Genomic DNA, 21,786 nt, shown 5'->3' on the forward strand with positions numbered 1-21,786 from the left:
TTGCAGGCCCGAAATTTCATGTTTTGTTTAAGAAGAATATAATCAGAGGTCGGGGAAAGGTCCATTACAGCTTTTCTGTTCATTCAAATTATTTCTTTCATAACAAGTATTTCCTGGTTTAGTATCCACACATGGTTTTATTTTTTAAGAACATATATTTATTTAAAAAAAAAAGTCAGCGATAGAGAAGCTCAACCCGAATGTAATGATTTACATCTCAGTCCCAACCTGACCCGAATTGTCGGGCTCGGGCTTCAGATCTTAGCTCTACATCCTACAGAAAACCAAATTAGGAAGACTCAACTTTGGCACACGTAAGCCATAAAATTGTCTGGCTCTATTTTGACTAAATCCGTCATACAGCTATAAGGCATGAAACAACTTGAATCTGCTTTAATTAACACACATATTCAGGGTAAAGTTGGTTTTATTCATTTTTTGCTACACTACCGCACTTAACGACAACTATTATTATTATATAGTGAGAATGCATAAGAATATTGTCAAAATAAAAATATCCGGGATATTGTTGGTTAGGACAACCCTTGAAACAGTTACTGTACACATTTTTGATTGAAAGATAGATCATTTCTGGATCAGGTAAGAAAGCTAGATGGGATCCGAATTTAGCACTATATATCAGGTAATAGAAAAATATTATTTGAAGCCCTTCGAAGCTCCTTTCACATGCACCTGGTGCTGTGTTGTTTATTCTTTGCTAGAAAATAATTTTATGGGCACAAAATCAGTTCTTGGAAGAAATTGAATTGTTTTCTACCCTATGGCTATTGATGTTTGAATCTAAATATGAAGTTGAACAGCAAGTTTTTGTTCCATTTGAAAGCATTCTTACAACCAAGCAATATGCCCTGGAACGATCAACCAACCCAAAATAATAATCATAAAAAGAAGTGAATTCAACATAACGACACGTTTAAATTTCTGGATAAGTGAAATCCTAGAAGGCAAAGCAAATAGAAGGTGTAAAGTAAAAGCGACAATGCAAAAAGCAGATCTATCATACATGAAAAATTAAATAACGCAGATGCAATATTGAAAAGTCACAACTGTATAACATATGAAAAAAAATAGTTGCCTTTACTATGCCAGTCATATACCACACATTTTTGTCGATAATATATCGTCAGTTTGAAATTTATATTTTACAATTTACCCAGGAGAGAATCTAACGTTCTACAAACAGGAGGGTGTTGATTCTGACTGGGCCAGCCGATATACCAAAAGTACTTTTCATTCATAATATTTCTTGTAGGAGCAAAAAAATAATTGTTTAATTTCTGGGCGCTGAATGTCTCAGAATCACATTTAAAATATTCTTCGTTATAATTTAATTCATAAAAATCCATGTGTCACTTATAAATTATTTGGAAATAATAATACATAGCATCCAACATTGGTGAAAAGCAAATGAATAAGTCACCAGCAGTTATTATAATTAGGATCATTTTTATTGTTTGTCTTCAATTACATTGGTAAGATATATAAAAAATCTGTCTCCTTCGTCATTTTTGGATAGGACCTATGCGTTTAACAGTTTGTAAATGACTAGAGCTGATATTAAAAGTATTTCAATTGTACGAATAATTCATTGCATTCACTCCTTATTCTCAGAAAATAAGGCTTGATAAAATAATAAGAAAGAAATAGCACCAAGTGATAATTTTCACACCTTCTGACAGAGATACAATTACGAAAAAAAAAAGTTTTCAAAAAAAATTTACAAGGCACGATAACATTAATGAAGTCATGTGTTCGGTTTCAAAGTGATTCGTTATCAGTATTATCATGCATGAATAGGATAGATTTTCATATTTATTCCAGGGGGAGAGGAAAGCTGATAAGACAGCTCAATCATATGACGGACAACAGACTCTCGTCTGGTTACCAATCCACGCCTGGTAGGGAAAAGTTAACCAGTTATTCGTTACTGATGATGGATCAGATAACGACTTATGTGGTAAAATCTAACACAAACTTGAATTCTGTAATTTTGGCCCACATTATTCCTCTTCGTAATAAAAATCACAGATCTAGCATCAATATTTTAACAAGTGATGTTTGGGTAGCGAGAGTGAGATCAGGGACGCCAAAACTAAATATTCAACTATTTAACATACATTCTGAAATAATGTCTTCAAATATGAATACCGAATATGTTCTAAACTGGTAGTGTATATTCAATGAGTTGAAATTTGGAAAAATGTTAGACATCAGAAATAAAAAGGGACCATTTCAGGCCTCTGCGTGAGACTTGGATCGCTCAAAAATGAAACTATTCTAAATTATTCCTGAATCAAGAAGTTGAAATAATGAAAGTAATTAATTCAAAAATTATTCGAATATTAAATCGATATTAGACATCCCTGTGCGAAGCGATTAACTTAGTTACTGATTTCAAATTTTATAATAGGTGTTCAAATGAATTTATGAGGTAAAACTACTGTATAACAACTATAGGCTTCAATGAAGAAAATCAAGCAAAGTACATCATCTTCAATCCAAGTAAAATCACTCGATAAAAAACTTGCAATACAGCTGAAAAATTGAAAAAATTTACTAACCATTAGCAGGTTAGAAAAACGCTTGATGCTATAGAAGCCAACAATTCTGATGCCTGTGAAAAGGATGACTGCACATGAACAGAGGTTCAGGTGTCATCCATTCAAATCATTTAAAAAATAATTAACCTCACATGAAACTTAAGCGACCAGGATGAGTTTATATGCCACATTATGAAAAGAAGGTATGGTGCATTTCTTATATAGTATATGTAAATACTATGAATGAAAGTGTTTTACTTAAACCACACTTTGAAAGGCCTTGATGACAATGAAAAAAATCCATAACCTAAAACAATGTGAACAAAGTTCTTAGTCTTAGAAAGTAAGGAACATTGATTGGAGAGTAGTGCGATTGTTGGCATCAAGTAATTGAAACAAGCACGCTATCAAATCACTGATAATTCTGTTCATAGGCCATGCCAATGGAATACTGTGGTAAATGTGAGAATACAAAAGAATTTGAAATATTTCTCTTTAATTGATATTCTTTTAGGACTGGACAATTTATTCATGCTATCGAAGGAGCAGAGTTTTTGTTAACTACTGATTAAAATAATCTTTCAAAAAATTTTGATTCCGAACAGAACAAATACTTTTTTAAAAAAAAATTGAATTAGCAATATAGCATGATTTATTTATACATAGTCCGCCCAGACTCCACTGTTCAAATGACCAGAAAATTACATTTTGAAGCAATCCCTTTCATAGATAACAACCAATCTAGGTGCTAATGCCCATAAAGTTCGGATGGAACATGGGGAATGCACATTATCATTGACAATTCTCAATTTTGATTTCCAGACTAAAGACGTTCTATTTGTTCGCCAGCGCTAAGTTTTTTCACAGTCGTCGGTTGAGTGTTTCCCCCAGAAGCATGTCGGACTTTTTCTGTAGTAGATGTTATATTTTTTGGTTTATCGTTGTTTGTAGTATTATCGGTAGTGATCGCACGTCCATTAGCATTCGCGTACGAAGGTTCCGTAATACTCAATGTCGATAAATCAGAATATCCACTGTCGGAACTGTGAGTATCTTTTCTCAAGTTGGCACTCGCTAGGTCACTGTCATCTGAGATAGCTCTCGCTCGTTGAGTAGTTACCTCGAGTAAATTTTGGTTTGATGATGTCGAGGATGATGTTCCGTCACTTGATATAGACCTGCCTCTGTATTTGTTGTCGATTTGACCATCCTAAAATGAATTTTTTTTCTATTAATATTTGCTCACAATAAGGCCCTGAGAACTTAATTAGAAATGAAAGAAAAATCACAAAAAAACACAAGGCATCATTGTAACAAAAACTGAAAATTAGGCTTTATAATTTAAAAATGCTTCTGAACAAAACCTATAACCTAAATTAATGTTGGTAAACTGAAGTGAGAGAAAAAAATTCAGAATATTCCTAAATTCATTCAAGCTGGGGGCAACCAACTAGAAAAACAGAGAATTACATTGATGACTTCAAATTGATATTCAAATATACTAGATCAGTGTATAATCTTATTTTATTCAATATAGCAAATGTCAGAAAATCTCTGCCCTCTATCACCAAGATGATTAGCTATGTGCAATTTCCACCTACAAAGCTGTTTGCCTGATTATTTTAAGTGGTAGTTTCAAGTACTTGAGTCCAACTGGCAATCTGTACCAAAATGAATGTATATGAAACTTTTTGCAATAGTAGATTACAATGCTTAATTTTGGACTCAGTTTAGCAGAAAGTGCAACATTCAGCAGATTACTTACTTTAGTAGGATAAACCATGAATCTTAAAATATCACCGACAGATATAACGCCGATGACATGATCTGAGTCATCAACAATCACAGCTTGTAAAACATCCGATGTCACGACATTGTTCACAACAAACTAAAAATAAAAAATGAGACGTTATGACACTGATACATTTCTAATGTTGCATTTCTTGGCTAAGCGATAGTCACATTTTTTTCAAAGCTGATGTTAACCCTTTCCGTGCGGTGGGCACGTATACGTACCCACGACAAAACTCGCTAGATTGCGGCGGGTACGTTGATGTACTCCACTGTTTTATTTAGCAATCGGTCGCAAACTGTTGGTCTAGTTTTTCCGGGTTTTAGTTTATTGGTAAGAAGTCTTCTTCGAGATTAACATAAGCGACGGTAAATCTCGCTTTAGTTTACCATGGGAATTTTATTTGCAGTCGGAACGAGGGAGTGTTTTTGAATTTATGCAAATTTCGGTGTTTTTTGGGTGGTAATAGAAGACATATTATCCCTTCCATCTACCAAAGTATTTTGAGTTAGATAACGAAATTGCTACAGCAATATTATGCTATTGTTTGCCAACCAAGAAGCGGATGCCAACAAAGAAGGATGTAGCGAATATTTCTATTTTTTATCACGGTTTGAAGTTTCAACATCCAAGAAAAAAAAATGCCTTTTTTCTATCCGGTTTGTGACTCAGACCACCCCTTTTGAAAAAAAAAATTTTTTAATCGCCAATTGCAAGCTCTTTAAATAAGCTTTCCAACGAGCCGTCAGTGGGCAGCAGAGGATCATTACTTTTTCGTTAGTCGATCGATTAGTTGTGGGGGTACAAATGCATAAAGTCGGCGTAGCAAATACGATTATTTAATAAAAAATAAAAATCGCATGGAAAGGGTTAACAAGCTATTTTAGAACATAAAATTTCTCATTGTGTGAATTTTTTAATTCAATACCCATAACCCCTATACTCAATTTAGTATGAACGTAAAGATTTGATAAAGATGGAAAAATATATATTTTTTATTCCCAGTCGTCAAAATACAAACTTTCCCAATTCCAACACAGTCATATATTATCGGTATGTCTTTTTAACCTTTGCAGTAACAAACAATACTAATTTATACTCGCGTAACTTATAAATAACTAATCGGAATATTCTTATAATATTTTCACCTCCAAAGTGTCGTCTCTTGAAACTGTGACCAGATGACTGCTTATTGAAGTTGATTTCGATAAATTGCTTGATAGATGTCGTCTTCGATGCAAAAATACTTGCGTATTAGGTGGTGATAAAACGACTGGTTCTCCTTTACCAAAGCTTTGTTCTTTTGCATTTTGTCCTATGGAAACATGGATAAAAATTTAAAACGAGGGTCCACACATGCACAAAATGTCATTTAACATGAATGGTGCCACCTATATGCCGGAATCAAATGGACAGGTTTTAAAATAAGGCATAAAATAGTAAAACAAAAAGCATCACAGTGTTTTAAATTTTCATGATAGCTTGTAACACTACAATACAGCTCACAACTCATTGCCGAAAAATTGGCCTCATCAAAGTTTTACAACACACACATATTCAATCAAACAAGAATCGAGCCTGTTTCATTCATAAAAACGATTGCAACATATCTGAATTATTTTAAACGACATCTGATACTCCAACAAGGCTCTGTACAAACAGCCATTTTTTAGAGTGACTCGAATATTTCCTGTTCTGCATTGCCTACCCAATTTAGGGTGAGGTATATCGACTGAAGAAAGAATCACCATTTGAAATTACCAACCTGGAGTCTTAATAATAGGTTGTTGATGGTGTTTTATTTCTCTCGATTTTCGGTTTTCAGAATGTCCTGACGATGTGCGATTCGTTTGAAGTGATGATCCCACTAGTGGCGAAGGCATCATTCTCGGAGTGTTGTTAGAGTTGTAAAGAAACGGGTGATTTGAATTGACTGGTGTACTGCTATTGTGTGGATGATTTTGTCTCGGTTGATTTCTCCTTCTGACCAAAGCAGGAGAGCCAGGCATTGTCCTGTGTAATGAAGAATTGTTTTGTCAAAATCTATACACAAATCTCTTATTATACGCTCCAAAATCCAGTTTCAATTCTTCTCAAAACAAAGTAGACAAATGGAAGGCAGGAGAGTCTCAGATAAATTTGAAAAAGTACCAGGCTAATAGCATATCAGGAGAAAGGGTTGTGAAGACAAGGCTGAAGTCGTGAAGTTTTGTTGGCACTCGCTGGAGCCAGTGCCAAGCTTTACATATAAGATGGAGTTGAAACCAGGAAAATTTTGGTGGCTCCAGCTTTTCAGCTTTTTTCAAATATTCAGTTTATAGCATTTACTTGAAAGCTGAATTTGTATACTTAAAAATTAAACCATTAATTTTAAAATTTTGAAATTCTTTTCTCAAAGGTTTTGAGTTACACTGCCGTGAAACTACATTTAGACTAGAGTTTCAAAAAACGTTGAAAGCGTAAGGGAATTTTCAAAGGGAGGGTTTTAAAATTTCTAATTTCCAAGCTAAACTGTGACAGCCAGTGGGTACGCCGGAAGCCAGCAAATGTGGGTTATCAGGAGTCTTAAGGGTTTAAAAAGCGTGTCGAGCTACGAATATATAGAATAGATACAAAATAAATTATCTATGAAATATGCTAAACTCCATATACATATTTTGTGAAAAACATGATTATACAAAAAATGACAAATCATTTCTTGTTATTGAAGGAGTCTTATTCTAAATTCATTTACATGATTATTTTTCCTACAACATTCTTTAAAATGAATTTTATGAATTTTCGTAACAGAACTATATAAAAAATACAATCACTTTAAAAAGACAGTTAAAACAATCAGATTCTTAAACGAACCTGACGACAGTAGGTTCCGATTCATCGGGTTCGACAGCAGCATGAAACGAGATTACAGTTTTAACTTTGATAGAAAGATCGTAAAAAAGTTGTTCGCCTGCTAGCACCAATACATCAGTTTTTGTAAACATATCCGTCACACGACCTGTCAGAAATTAAAAGTTAAAAAAAAATTTTTCAATTATGAAATTAATGACTATATTCTATTATACGGGAACCAGAACCGTGATGTTTCGTTGGAAGCTGGAGGCAATACCATATTGCACGGAGCCAGAACTACGAGAAATTCTGGTGGATCCTACGTCTAACCATTTAATTACTTTTCAACATTTGAAATTTTTTAATACGTCATGTGAATAATAAAATCTGTCCTTTTTCAGTTTATAATTTTTCTTTCCATATCCTCCAATTAGTATAGGATATGAGTTTGATAATTATCCCGGTGGGAGAGGAAAGTGGTAAGGCAGCTTGATCTTATGGCGAACCAAGGCCGCTCGTCTAGTTATGTCAGGTATGGTAATTACTTAACCAGTTATTTGCTTCGGATGCATAGAATTTCCGATACGTATTGAGTTTATAAGTACAATATGTTTGAAACTTAGTTTTCAAAATCCATATATCACGATTTTGAGTCTCACTGCCGCGAGACTGCATTTATACGAGTGCTTCATGGTGGTGGTCATATCAAAAAATATCAATGGATATGGAGCTGGACCCGATGTAAAAAATTAAGAGTCAGATCTGAAGCTATTGTGATTTAAAACCAGCTCCCCAGCCTTGATCATAAGTTATTAAAAATCATCTCTCTAAAATAGCTATTTCGATGAAGACGAAATAGCTCAGACTGGTTAGTAGAAATATTCAGTACATCTTTATTACAAACCTTTGGCATCAACAACCGGTAGGGCAGATATTTTATGTTGATCGAGTAATTTCAACGCATCAATAACTGGACTGTTTTCATCAATCGTAGCAACGTCTTTTCGAGTACCAAGACTAAGTTCTTCCACCGTCTGAAAAACAAATTTTCAAATACTAGAATATCTGATAACAAATCAGGATTTTGTTTAACAAGATAGCAATCATCAAATATGCGAACTTGACAGTCCTGTATTGGTTCCAGTATTGCCTCATTGAGCACAGAGGGTTGCTGGAGAGATCAGTGGACAAGCATGACGGAATGTTGTAATATGCATAACAAGCCAGATTTGGGATGAATATCTGGCCACTGAGAGATCTTTAATTAAGTTTTTATCGCAGATGGTAAGCGTTCGTTTCGTTTGGTAAGTTTCCCCGAGCAGGGCAGAAGGCACAGTTTGAGATACACTTCTTTCATGACATGAAAATCAAATCAAACCCAATAGAAAACATGAAAATGAGAAACCGATCCACCCACCTTGCTCATGTACTTTGGTTTTGGCAGTTCGTTCATAAATAAATGAAGGAAATGAAGAATACGTCGATGGTTAATAACATGGAAAACATCCCCATTATCTGGATGTACAATAGCTAACCTGAAAATTACAATTTTATAAATTCATAACAAGAAACTATGAATGAAAAGGTTATTGCGTAATAATTTTTATCAAGTCATCTAAAAGAATGTAACTGTGAGACAGTAGAGAGATTTCTTTCAACCGATGTAATTAAAATTTATAGAATCTGAACTGAATCAGGGCATTCTCCCCAATCTAGTATTTAAATGTCTGATGGTTATTTATTTTATAAAAGATATGGGAGGGTGAGTTACTTCAGTTTCAAAGAGTGATGGTTATTTTATGAATATGTGAGAGAGTGAGTTACTACAGTTTGATTGAGTGAGTGTGATGGTACTTTGAATAAACTCTACCTCTCCTCAACAAAAAAACATCTGCCTTTGAATTTAAATTAGTTGGCAATGCAGAACCAGGATTATGACATTTCCATGTAACCAGTAAAAACCAATGCATGATAAAAAATATAACGCCAAACTCTTTCAATTATACTCCAGTTTTAATCACTCACTAAGTGTAATAAATTGGGTACACAACGCCGAACTGGAAACACTCTACTATTTTAATGATTCAGATTCGAATACTAAATGTATGCTGTTTACTATACCTCCGTATGTTCTCTTCAGTGAGACGTTTGAGTGAGTGGAAGAGAGAGGATTGAGGAGGTACATGGATCAATGTTTGTTTAGAATTGAGCACTTTTCTCCAACAAGAAATCTTTTGGTTTTCTAAATCTTCCAACTTTTTGTTTGGACACCTTTCAGAAAAAGAAAAGATGTCGGCTATTAATTAAATAAAATTAAGATAAAATCATTCATTATATCAGTAATAAAGTAATTCAAAGCAGATTATCTATTGTGAATTTGTATTTCCTTATGTAATGGGATTAATGTTATACATTATAAATTTGAATTCTCAATTATATACTTCGATATCAAAAATGGCTTTAATAAACTATTCAAATTTACGAATAGTGAGCGGAAATAGGAGTTATTGGACAAAAGGTTGGGAACCACTGCTTTAGTAATTAGCATTTTCATGTAAGTTAAGGTGATTTGATTGGCAAGCATTTAATTGGTATACTGATTTTGTTTGATACAGAATGGACCTATGAATCGTTTTTCCAAACTCATGTTGTTGCCTATGGGGCGAAAATATTTGCTTTACTCCTTTACAATTATACCGATTGTTTTCAAATTTAAGTGGATCGAAATCACAGCCTATACTAGAAAGTACTTAATACAATTGTAAACATGTCGTAAATTTCACAAACGATTTTCTATTGTATTTCAAAATTTAAAGGTTTACAGCTAACGTCATAACAACATCAAAAGTATTAAAAGCTGTTGTTTATTTATGATTGTTTATTTTATGCCGGCTTTAAAACGCTCCAGGCAGTAAAATTAGATATGTATTACACGAGTTCTTTATACGGTAGTATATATATTATTTTATTACAAGTAGCCATATAAGAATATGGGATAGCGAAATACTGAATCTCAAATTTCAATTTTAAAATGTTGTTTTGCGGATTTGACAGATTTACACAACCTTATTGATAAATAATGACAACAATTAATTAACTTTTATTTAACTACTTATAATTAAGTATTAAATAACATCATTTAATCATTATATTTAGTAGTGAAACCTATTTGAAAAGGTCAATTTCCATAGTATATCCAGCTGATGATCCAGCATAAATGACAGGTAAAAAACAAAATTGCCTGCCAAAAATCATTGTTTTCAGTTACCCGTAATAAAAAAAGAGAAATAATTAAGTATTCCTACTTGTCATAAGCAAGGAGAATACTGACGAAATCTGAAACAGTTAACAAGCCAACATAATCATGTAGATCGTTGTCCCAGAGTGGAGCGCAACGAAGAGAATTCTCGATAAGTGCGTGGAAAGCTTTCTTCACTTCTAAACGAGTGTCGAGTACGACCAACTTTGAACTTGTAGGCATCAAGTCATAACATGTGTGTTCTATAAAAAAAATCATGAATCTTCAACAAAAACAAAAAAAGGATTCGCAACCATTTGTGTGAGGAGCCATGTGTTGAGGAGGTTCTGGTCATTTACTCAACTCGAGTTGGACTCTGATCACCACACATTGAAGTGACCTGTGTAATCTGAATGAAATGACCTGAACTCATGTTTGTAAACTTGGAACAATTCATAATTTTACCAAATACCGATATTATTGTGATCCTATTAATTTTTTTGTAGGAAGGTCACATGCACTCACTCAGGAGTTAATTGAGACTCATCTCTGAACGATGTCATGGATAACCACTGAAATGTTATAAGCTGAGTGCTTCGTATCTTACATTTTGTATTCCAATAAAAAAGTTTTTCATACTCAAATTACATTTTTCAACTTCAAATGAAAATAAATAATTGAAAGCAATTTTAAAGCATTGCTTGAAGAATCCTCCATTGTTATTATACATCTTCATACAACTAAATGTATATGCATCGAAAATGCAAATGCTATTACCTTCTAAAAATCTTTGATAAATCAAATAATCTTCTGGGTTTTCATTTACTTGAGGAAGAGAGTGAGAAGGTGACGAGTATTTTACAACACCTACTCGGCGCTCTGCTCGACGTCTAGTTTCATGTTCTTGATGAAGTGATGCGGCGTTGTTGTTAGACAATATCTCAGGACTGCATACTCTAAAACTGAAATGAAAATTAACTGCTATCAAAATCATAGAATGGGATTTTGGGAAGAAGAAGCAAATTCGTCCAGTTACCAGTTCAGGTTGGGTATGGGGATGGATAATTTAACACGCAAGGTGTTACGCAACATACGCAAGGTGCAACTATTTTACAAAAAGATCGGAATCTTCCCGGCTTGGCACTCGGCATTTTGTTACATCCTGGGTAAGGTGATGGGCGTGGGACCCAATCATGTAATGTGCGATGCCAATACATTTAGTCAACGTTTTGAAACAGTGGTTCTCAAAGTTGATTGACCGGGTGCCAAAATTAGAAGTAAAAGGAGAGTGGAAAGTGAAGCGCTCGCAAGAGGCCGGTACTGTTACTTATAATTAAAACACTGGTATAATTGAATTGTTTTGATACACATACTTAGAATGTTATAATGAGGTGACAATTGGCAGTAGAACACAAATAGAAAAATAATGGAGTGTTGAACTATTTCACCTAATTAAGAGCCATATTAAATCGTTACGGGACAATTATGGCCCGCGGGCGAAGATTTGGGAACCACTGCTTTAAACTATGCCATCGTAGCGAATATAGTAGTTATCAGACAAATGAAGTCTATATATATATACACCGGTATGAATTTCTAAATGGAACAATAAACGATTGCTTTGTGTTATTCCGGTTCAATAGGATAGTATTTCATCCTGAGACGAGACACTTTGTTACAACATAATTACATTTCGATAAAGCAAAGTTCATTTATCTCTGTTGCCAAATATGAAAGCTTCAGTCATTATATCCTGACCCTTTTTGTATCTTCGTCTATTCTATGAAAATGAACAGATACTATCAAATTATCTGGCAACATACCCTTGCGATATCTTCGGTGTTGCACAGTTTAGTTGTCTTCCTTCCTCTACTTTTTCTAATGAAGTAATACTTGCAGCAGATGTATTTCTGTCATCTGAGAAATATAAATTAAACATCGTTAAAATTTCTAGCTAATCATACTTTCATAGAATACATTTCATGAAGCGAGAAATGTCTGAGTCGACCTTCAAATTCATCTAACTCTGTGGTCTAGGGATATTGGATATATACTTTCAAAAATGAGTATTTGGTATTTTATAGGCCAATTTTTACTTTATATTCAGTGATCACAGCTGGCAATATAAAATAGTGGCAACATCTTTTCTACCTAGCCCAATTTTTATCATTTTTGCATAGTTATAATCGAAATATGAATAAATTAAACATTTTAAGTTATCCTCACCGTCTTCATGTGATTTTTGCCGCTTCAATGACCCCTTCTGACCCAGTTTCATTTTTAATTTTCTTAAGGCAGACATTCTACTATTTTGTAATGAGGTATTGTTTGCATGTTTATCAGATTCAGACCATGCTCTTGGCCGCAAATCCAACTGTTGAAATCGAGAGAGTCCTGCAAAACAAATTGTAAAACTAAATAATAAACAATGCTCAACACTAGTAATACAAAATCTTGGCGTCAGCAATTGTTCATAGTTATTGGTAGCAATGATTAGGCAACTCAAGAAACATCGTATATAAATGATATGCTCCAGAGTTTCTCAAACTGGAACTCTAGGGCAGGGCTACCCAACTGGCTGACCGCTGTCCGAATCTGGACCTTTTGAGTATTATATTTGGACCGCAGCTGCTTGTTGAATTTGAATGCATCGTTTCTTTTTATTTCACAATCACGGTAAAATGCATTTTTCGCTAAACCACTGTGGAAAAATTGTCATAACAATATATGTTTCACGCAGCATTAACTATTTGTTTACGTATTGGCTAATCAGCAAGATGAGATTTTAGCAGCCACATACAATTTTCACAGATTTTTAGACATAGTGTTAAACATTAGCTTGTTTTTGTGGCTTTGCACTTCGAAATTCAAAAAAAAAATCAAATAACCCCAAATGTTTAAATTTCTGTCCGGACCTTCGTTGAAAATAGTTGAGTAGTCCTGCCCTAGGGGACCAAAATGCGATATTTTGGAAGCCAAAACCGAAGGGGTTCACTGTGTATCATATGTGTTGAGAACATTTCAATTTAAAGGTAATTGTCAGTCAATTGTTTAATTCCTTGATTGTAATGCATTTTGATTTAGGTACCACTGCTCTAATATCAACCATAGAAAGTCACAAACTAGATTATATTTCTACACATGAATGTTCTCTTATCATATATACTGTTTATGTGAAATCTTGATAACAGGTATAAGACATTGCACAATGTTATTTAATGACTGATCCATGACCAAATCACTTATTTCAACAAGTCTATTCAACCCCCTGACAATGGCAAATAACAAAAACACAGAAGGTGACGTACACATGCAATTTTACATGTGTAACCATAGAAAACAAGTGTCATTCATTAATAATAGAGTATGTTGTTCACTTCCTCCTGCCAAGTACTAATTTAATTACAAAAGACAAAGACTTCATAAACGGATGTCTGTTATTTAACATAGAAAAGCATGATTATGCACCCAAAGCAAAAATAGGATTCATAAAAAAACTATATACTGGTATTATACCATAAACTAAAGGAAGTAAATTATAAAATCTAATAATCTTGAGTATGATAAGAAATTTGCTAATTTTAGGTTGAAACAGATCATTTGGTTAAATTATTAGAAAATTCAAAGTGTTAAATATTGTCTGTTTGACTATTGTCTGTTTTGATAATCCTTGTTCTGACCCGAGTACATGTGGTTAACACACAGTTTATTTAGTTTGAAATATTTAGCGGGTCAAAACTTTATTTTCTACTGAATATTTTATGATTGTGAAATCTTGACAATGACAAAAAGAAAAAATTTTTTTAATGTAAAATAAAAAATATCATAAATAACATAATATACCATAAATTCAAAAATTAAAACCTTACTTGAGATAATATAATCAGTACATATAAATTTGATAAGATTATTGGATTTGAAAATAAAGAAAATATTTCATGATAAGAGACTTACAAAAATTTACTGGTATCTCAAAAATCCGATTTATTAATAACAAATTATATCTTAACATTGTTATTGAATTGCAGAATGCTGATATTTTAATACATTGCAAAGATATGTTTTGCATGCATCATATCGCATCCTGTCGGCATTCAATATTCAAAACAAAAGTACACGCCTCCAAAACACCCCTATACCGATATCAGCTTGGCACGTGGTATGCTAATATGACGTTTGTTATTCAAAAACACTTTCTGCGCGTCCGTCGGTCGTTAATCAAACAACAGATCTGTAGTTAACTTCGGACCAGAGGTACTCGACTGTAAGTATTCCATGGATCATGGATGGTGATATAATAACGAGAAAAATATAAACAAAGTGCTTTATAAAGTATTCTCAAAAGGCAATTTATTTACTCAATATCGGTAAATGACGTTATATCAACAGTTGTTACGTCTGTGCAACAACCCGTGAAGTTTTATGTTAGATAAAATAAACATGGAAAAAGAAGGAAGTTAAAAACTAAACAAAATAAATAAACGTCATAATAAAGTTGTTAAGTTTATGATTAAAAATGGAAAACAAGGCAAATGACAAAATCATAAAAAAGTAATTGAAAGAGTAACAATAGCCTTAAGCTTAGATAATTTTTGTAATTTTGAATATATTCCGAATGGGACCATACAAAAAAAAACATGATAACCATATTTGTGGAGATTGAATATATGGCTATACATTCAATATCTTGTTGACAAAGACAGCTTTTAAAATAGAAAAGTTTTTAAACTATTCTTGAAATTAATACTTCTCAATGAGAAATTTATCTACCGGTATTTTTGAATGTGTTTAGACATCCCAGTGATACCAATCACAGTTATACACGGTCAAAAAACTTTCACGTAGCAAGAGAGAGGTCAAAGTCACTCTACAAATAACTTGTAATAATTTTCAATAGGTCAACACACAAGAATTCTGAAGTGAATACAGCGCACAGTTTTGAAATGAATAAAAGTAATAGCGTTTTAGCCAAAAATAAAATCTTTAACCACTAAAAATTTAAAAGCAATGGATCCAATAGGTAACGAGAGAAGGATTTTTTTCATACGCTAACAACAGGAAAAAATTACCTACAAGAAGAACAACATAATAACAGAACAATCCATAATTCAACTCTGTGTGTGTCTAATAATGCATAATATGTAACTTGTTATATATAAAAGCAATGATTGATGATAAAATACAGTTCCATTCCATTTCGATACTATTTAATTTTGAAATTTAGCATAAAAATTGTTATTTATATCTGTTCCAGACATTTTTTAAAAAACAAAATAATTACAATTATGGTGTAGTTTTTCCATGAAATTTGCCAATTTTCAAACAACGTAATGATTGATATCAAATTTTACTGAGAAGGATGCCGCTAGCTAGCTATTATCGTACTATCAATAAAACTACTTTAAATCTTTGAATAAGAAAAGACAAGAAATGCTGCTTTTCACATCCCTTGGGCATTGTTGCTACCATGGTAATACAATAGCCTAATACTTTTTGATTGGCACCGCTTTCAAACAAGTACGATATTTGTAATGAAATTTGATAATGAAAATTCTTTGAAAAGAAAAAAACTGTAATGTTTATGCAATAATTTCAATAATATGCAATAAGAAAATTCCTTGTTATCATGGAATCCAGTCTAATTCATTTTAACCAGTAGATATGTTACAAAAACAAAACTCCTCTAACTTAGCAATCGTTATTGTGTCCACCAACTCGTAATTCTTACCTGAAGGCTTTCCTTTATTATTAGATTGAGGGAGCAAAGTAGTAGTTTCACTTTTACGATTTTTTTCCTTTTCTCCGTTTGAAAATTCAGCGCTGTGACGAAAATTAACATTTTCGCTCTGTGAATGAGGTGGCGGGGCAGTTGAATGATGGTTCGGTGCATCCGTGCTTCGGGTTCTAAAATAATAATTTTTGACATTTTTGAGAGTTTTCTATTGCGTTTTTTTTTTCATAAGTTCAAAGAATGATATGGCATGATATAAACATTTTGTGAAAAGAAAAATACGCATAGTTTTCATAAAGTCCATTTACTTTTCAATTTGGTGATGAAGTCAGTTATCAATATATCTTAACCAGGTTCGTTTGCTTTTAATCAGTGTTTATTTACATTTTTTTACCTAATTTAAAACCCATTTTTATGTCCACCATAAATGTGCATCAAGCACATCAAAGCTCTTTTACCAAATAAGACGCAGGATTTATTAATGAACAACCAGTATTATGATACATTCACAACTCGAGTGATAACCAGAAACTAAATTTACTGTCTAAGTTTGTATTATTTTCACATCTCACATACAGCAGTTAAATAAGCTACGGTAAGTTGAAATCGAGAGTGTGGTAGAATAATCCGATTACAGTTGAAGTTTAAAATCACAAATCTTCAGAAAACACAAAACATACAAATGTTGAAACACTTAGCTTGGACTCAGATACAAAAACAATACAATATGGTCGTACTACTAAATATGAACATATCTGAATATTGTGAAATACATTGCTTAAGAATTTAAAAAGGTAAATAACATACCTAACACCTAGAGACAAGTCTTGTTAATTAAAACAAGAGTGTTTATTAAAATTATGGCCTCTTACGTGTGGAAGGGATGGGGTTACTGAAAAATGAGTTGTATTTTTTAAAAACAAGTGCATAATAGACAAAAATTACGATGTCAGTTTATCAACGTTCCATGTGAGCAATGTCTTCAACTACAGGAGACAAAGTGAATCTCATATATTAATGAAAAAAACTACAATTTCAAATCTGCTGACAAGATATGTGAGAAATATAATTTACATACAACTGCAAATAACAGAGATCAAAATATAAAAAAATTCATGACTTTGCTAATGAAAGGTTGATTTTAGCACGAAAAATTGTCACAGCAGTGATATGTTAAGCTTTTTTTTACAAATGTCATGATGCTTGTTGCCCATTGGTCAGTCAACAGGATTGATGGAAATGTTAGAGCATTGTGTCATTTCCCATGTTTAGTTTGTCCCTGTTTGAACCTCTCTCCTATAGTATCAAAACAAATTTTAAGCTTCAGAAATATTTATCTCCAACCACCAAAGTTAAATCGACCCTAAATTGAGCATTCAAGGTTCATTTGAATGATTGACAAGTTTGACCAGGCGAAAAATTTCAATTCTATGACATAACAAATTATGCAGAATGTATCATTGCAATTTTAACTATCTCAGCATTGTGGCTTTATGCTTCTTCCATAATCAAACATGATCATATATAAAGCAAAAAACTATCCTCTGTTTAGCATAGTTCCCATGGATGTTGACCATAAATTCCACAATACAGCATAAACATGTTATAATATAATTAAGTTGCAACTTGGAGCATTTTAGTAATTTTATGTTGATTGAAACACATTGCAGAAATACATTACTAAACCACATAATATGAGCAATAGGCCTCCTTGAAGCAAAGTGACAGCATCATAAAATTCAGTGATTTTGTTTTTCATCTGTCATGCCAATAAATACATAGCTAAACCATGTGCGATGTGACAAAAATCAATGCCTATTGGAGAGATAGATTATTTATTACTTTGTTTAACCAGTTCTGTCACAATGTATGACTCACATAGTAATAAGTATGGGATTGAAAACTTAATTAAAATCTTTTAGTAGAAGTAGTGTTGTCCAACTCATGTTTACTGATATAAAAACTAATTTTAAAGTTGTTCTTTCTTTAAAAATATTTTGAATATCAAATAGCCTTGATTTTGTTTTGAAAAATAGAGTGTGCTCTGCCGTGGGGTGGTTGACATAACCGATGGTTGGTTACGGCTTTATCCACCATCAAGACCATGCATCTGAAACAAATAACTGGCCAACTAATCATATACATGACATGGACTGGTAACCAATCTTACAAGAGGACATGGTGCGCTATAGGATTAAGCAGTCTTATCAGCTTTCCTCTTCCAGAGAAAAAATGCCGTAATATAGTGCGTTTTCATGATAAGCAGTCCCACTCTTCAAATAACCCTTTCTCTCTAGGTAACCTTATACGAACTGTATCAACAATTATTAATGTTTTGTAACATAAGACAGTTCTTTTCTCTCACGTTACCTATGTTTTTGTAAAAAAAATGACATAGGACTCAATTTCTAAATTGATTTCTATGAGCGTTCTAGCAAAGCAGATTACATCAGAGATAAAAAAAATTATTAATGTCATGGAATGAATCATATCAGTTGATAGGATTTGCTGGGAAAGTGTTTTATTTTTTACATTTGAATACATTGGGTTATTCATGATTTACCCTTTATCGAAAAAACGGAACCTCAACGACAGAACAAGTTTCTTATGTTAGTGCAAAATTGAGAGTACCCAAAACAAGTATACACACCGATTTGAAATCAGTTCAATTTAAATTAAAATTCTTGTTTTTGATTCAAAATAATCTTAAAAGGATTATTATCATTTGCGGCAACTCAAATCTTACAATATGGAGAGAAAGAAATTTATATAATTTCCAAAAACTCTTAAAATAAAATGGGCAACTAAAATACTATTGTATATCCTAACCCTGTTTACTCATATACTCATATTGAAGTATGAACGGTCTATCACATGTTCTCTGATAAACATGGCCCAATCGAGAATATATTTAAATATTTTATATTCTTATTATTTTAGAATGTATTCAAAATGGTAAATTCTTTGGTTCTGCGCATCACTGAAGGGTTAGTTCGTTAACTTAACTTTCAAGTGTAAGTCAAAGTCGACCACATTATTGAGCAAAGAGCAAATAACTGTTTGGGGAGTATACAATCCATTCATAACAAGTATTCTTGCATAATAAAGTAGCTCATTGCACAAATGCCTCCTCAGATCAAACGTTACATAAAAAAGGGATCGAACCCTGGATTCATATAATGAAATATACCAGGCTCTGACAGTGGAGTAGTGCAAAGTCTCACTTTTAACATTTTGTGGGTTTCAATACAAAACTGCAAATGTTGAAATTCAAAAAAAATATATATTTGAAATTATTACAAAGAAATGGGTGGTATAAAACAGCAAATGTCAAAATTGAAAATGAATTTATATTTGAAATTATTGCAAAGAAATGGGGTGGTATGTCAAGCTGGTATTTAATCATAGTTTGAAATTATTCAATAAATAGGCTAGAGTGGCCAATTGTAAAACAACAAACTTTTTATATTAAATATTGAGTGGAAAATAATTATGCTGGAAAAGCTAGTGACAGAACATGTTATGGAAGACCGAAAACAATTATTATGTTGATGAGACATGAAAGCAGACCTTTGCTTCACAAAGTAAACAAGACAAGAAAAGAGAGAAGAGTGCCAGTGTGACAAATTTACATAGACTCAAATGACCTTCAATAATTTGCTATCGTTATCTCAAGGGAAAAAACAAGTCAGTTCGAACCTTATTAAATTTGGGTGATGCGGACGGTTGTAGCTCCCTCTCGGAGAACTGTAATAGTTGAACATGACTAAGGTACGAGGTGATGTGCCGTAAACGTTCAAAGGCAGATTGCTTGAGCTTCCTGTGTTATTGAATCCGCCATGGTAAGACGATGATAACACAGGAAATCCATCTGTGAAAAATGAATCCCGGTTTTATGACATGAAAAATAAATGCTTTATTGCCACCATATGCCAATATAAAAATACTAATAACTTAAAGATTTGTAATTTTTGCAAAGTGACATAACTTTTCGAGTTGGGCCTTACTAGAACAATAAACCAGTTGCTTCAAAAGTGATAGAGAATAGCATAATGAAGAAACTAGATGACTACTAAAAAATATCAGTGCTGAAAATTGAACAACTGAAAAAATTGAAAGTTTTCTGTTTTAGTTTGCTGACAATAAAGGAAGAAGTAGACATGTAACAATGACATTTGGGAAATCTCTACTTGAAACAGCAACAAGCTTGCAATGAGTGTAAAAATAATATCAGTACAATTGCGAACCGCAAAAAACGATCTTTTGAGACTTACATAATTCTTTAAAAATTCCAAACATTTTCTATTTCATTGATTATTGAATATATTCCAAAATTCAACAATGCTCAAAAGAGCAAAGTGCAAATGTGTATATATATAAATTCTAAAATGAACTCTAAGTTCTAAGTTTTAGAAGTTGGAATATCACTTATTATTGATCGGATTTTCTATAAAATAGAGTTAGGTTGAATGATGGCAATGGATAATTTCTAGCACATGGTACATACCTCCTATTGGTGGACTTTCATTGTTTGAATCAGATATTGAATCATCTGAACTATCAAAAAATCCAGATGAAGGATTTCTATGAGGTCTCGCTTTACCAGAACCCTGAAAAACAAATTTTGGAAATAGTCACTCAGTCGGAGTCTGAGATGAAAAGTCAACTCATTTCACTAAAGATCAGGGATCTACAAAAACACTTATCTAAAAATAGGTGCGCTTCATTGATAACGAAATGACACCTTCAAGAAGTGTGCTGATAAATTAGAGTGTTTGCACATACGGCATAGCTAATATCATAAATACTTACAAGAAGATGTACAAACATTATTAAAGAATATATTACATGACTTTGATGGTATGACCAAGTTAATAATTTACTTATTAATGTCGCAATATATGCTATTTTCGCATATAATTTTATTTTTTTTCAATACAGTTCTTATAGCAATTTTCTTGAATCTGGACAACATAATCAAAAACAGGATTGGCTAAAGAATTCAGATTGAAAAAAGAACAAAATTATATTTCAAAAATAATACCTTTTGAAAATTAAGATTGAAAAAATTAAATTACTAGTTTTTCTTTACAAGCTTTGATACTTTTACTTTACGCCCAATTTATGTGCAAACAAATTTAAGCATAAATATCCATTTTTAGGCTAAATAACCCATTTACAATATATAAGTTGCAAAACGAACCCACTTAGGTACACTATTTAAAATAATAATCGGGTAGTACAATCAAGTATCGTGAAAAAGACGAGAAAAGAAATGTCATTGTGAGCCTTTATGGTAAAACTAATTAACATTTTATAATTACCCATCTCAGACATGGATAAAATTTTAGTATAATTTTACAATATAATATTTAGACATCAATGTCCTTACCCACTAACAAACATTGGTCAAATTAAAAATAAAAAACAATTAATCACCTTGACTGGGATGGGGATTGACCGTTCCCTGTTGAAATTTTTCGAGGACTCTTGAAGTCCATTCTCAGCCTCCATAAACCTGTTATCTCTGTGTTGCAGCATGACAGCTATTCAAGTATGTCCATAGGCTCTGATAGCCTAATAGTAATACAGCATTACAGGAATGGTCCCAATGAGCAGCTAGCTACACTAG

At 32.7% G+C, this 21,786-nt stretch overlaps 1 protein-coding gene across 2 annotated transcripts; it reads right to left on the reverse strand.

The window, feature by feature from the left end:
- Positions 1-409: 409 nt before the first annotated feature.
- On the reverse strand, positions 410-21,734 carry LOC120340710 (uncharacterized). Of its 2 annotated transcripts, none has more exons than XM_039409067.2 (16): positions 21,594-21,734; positions 20,662-20,764; positions 19,854-20,025; positions 16,152-16,327; positions 12,650-12,817; positions 12,247-12,340; positions 11,201-11,379; positions 10,491-10,686; positions 9,307-9,456; positions 8,603-8,720; positions 8,090-8,219; positions 7,207-7,351; positions 6,119-6,366; positions 5,502-5,668; positions 4,327-4,449; positions 410-3,771 (listed from the first exon to the last, which is right to left on the reverse strand). In XM_039409067.2, exons 1-16 carry the CDS (start codon positions 21,693-21,695, stop codon positions 3,385-3,387), a joined length of 2,658 nt encoding a protein of 885 aa, XP_039265001.1. In that variant the 5' UTR covers positions 21,696-21,734; the 3' UTR covers positions 410-3,384. The 2 variants fall into 2 exon arrangements, with proteins under 2 accessions (XP_039265001.1, XP_039264993.1); XM_039409059.2 differs by having other exon boundaries at positions 11,201-11,385.
- Between the last annotated feature and the right edge of the window lie 52 nt (positions 21,735-21,786).

Source organism: Styela clava, chromosome 1 (genome assembly GCF_964204865.1).
Source record: "Styela clava chromosome 1, kaStyClav1.hap1.2, whole genome shotgun sequence".
NCBI lineage: Eukaryota > Metazoa > Chordata > Ascidiacea > Stolidobranchia > Styelidae > Styela > Styela clava.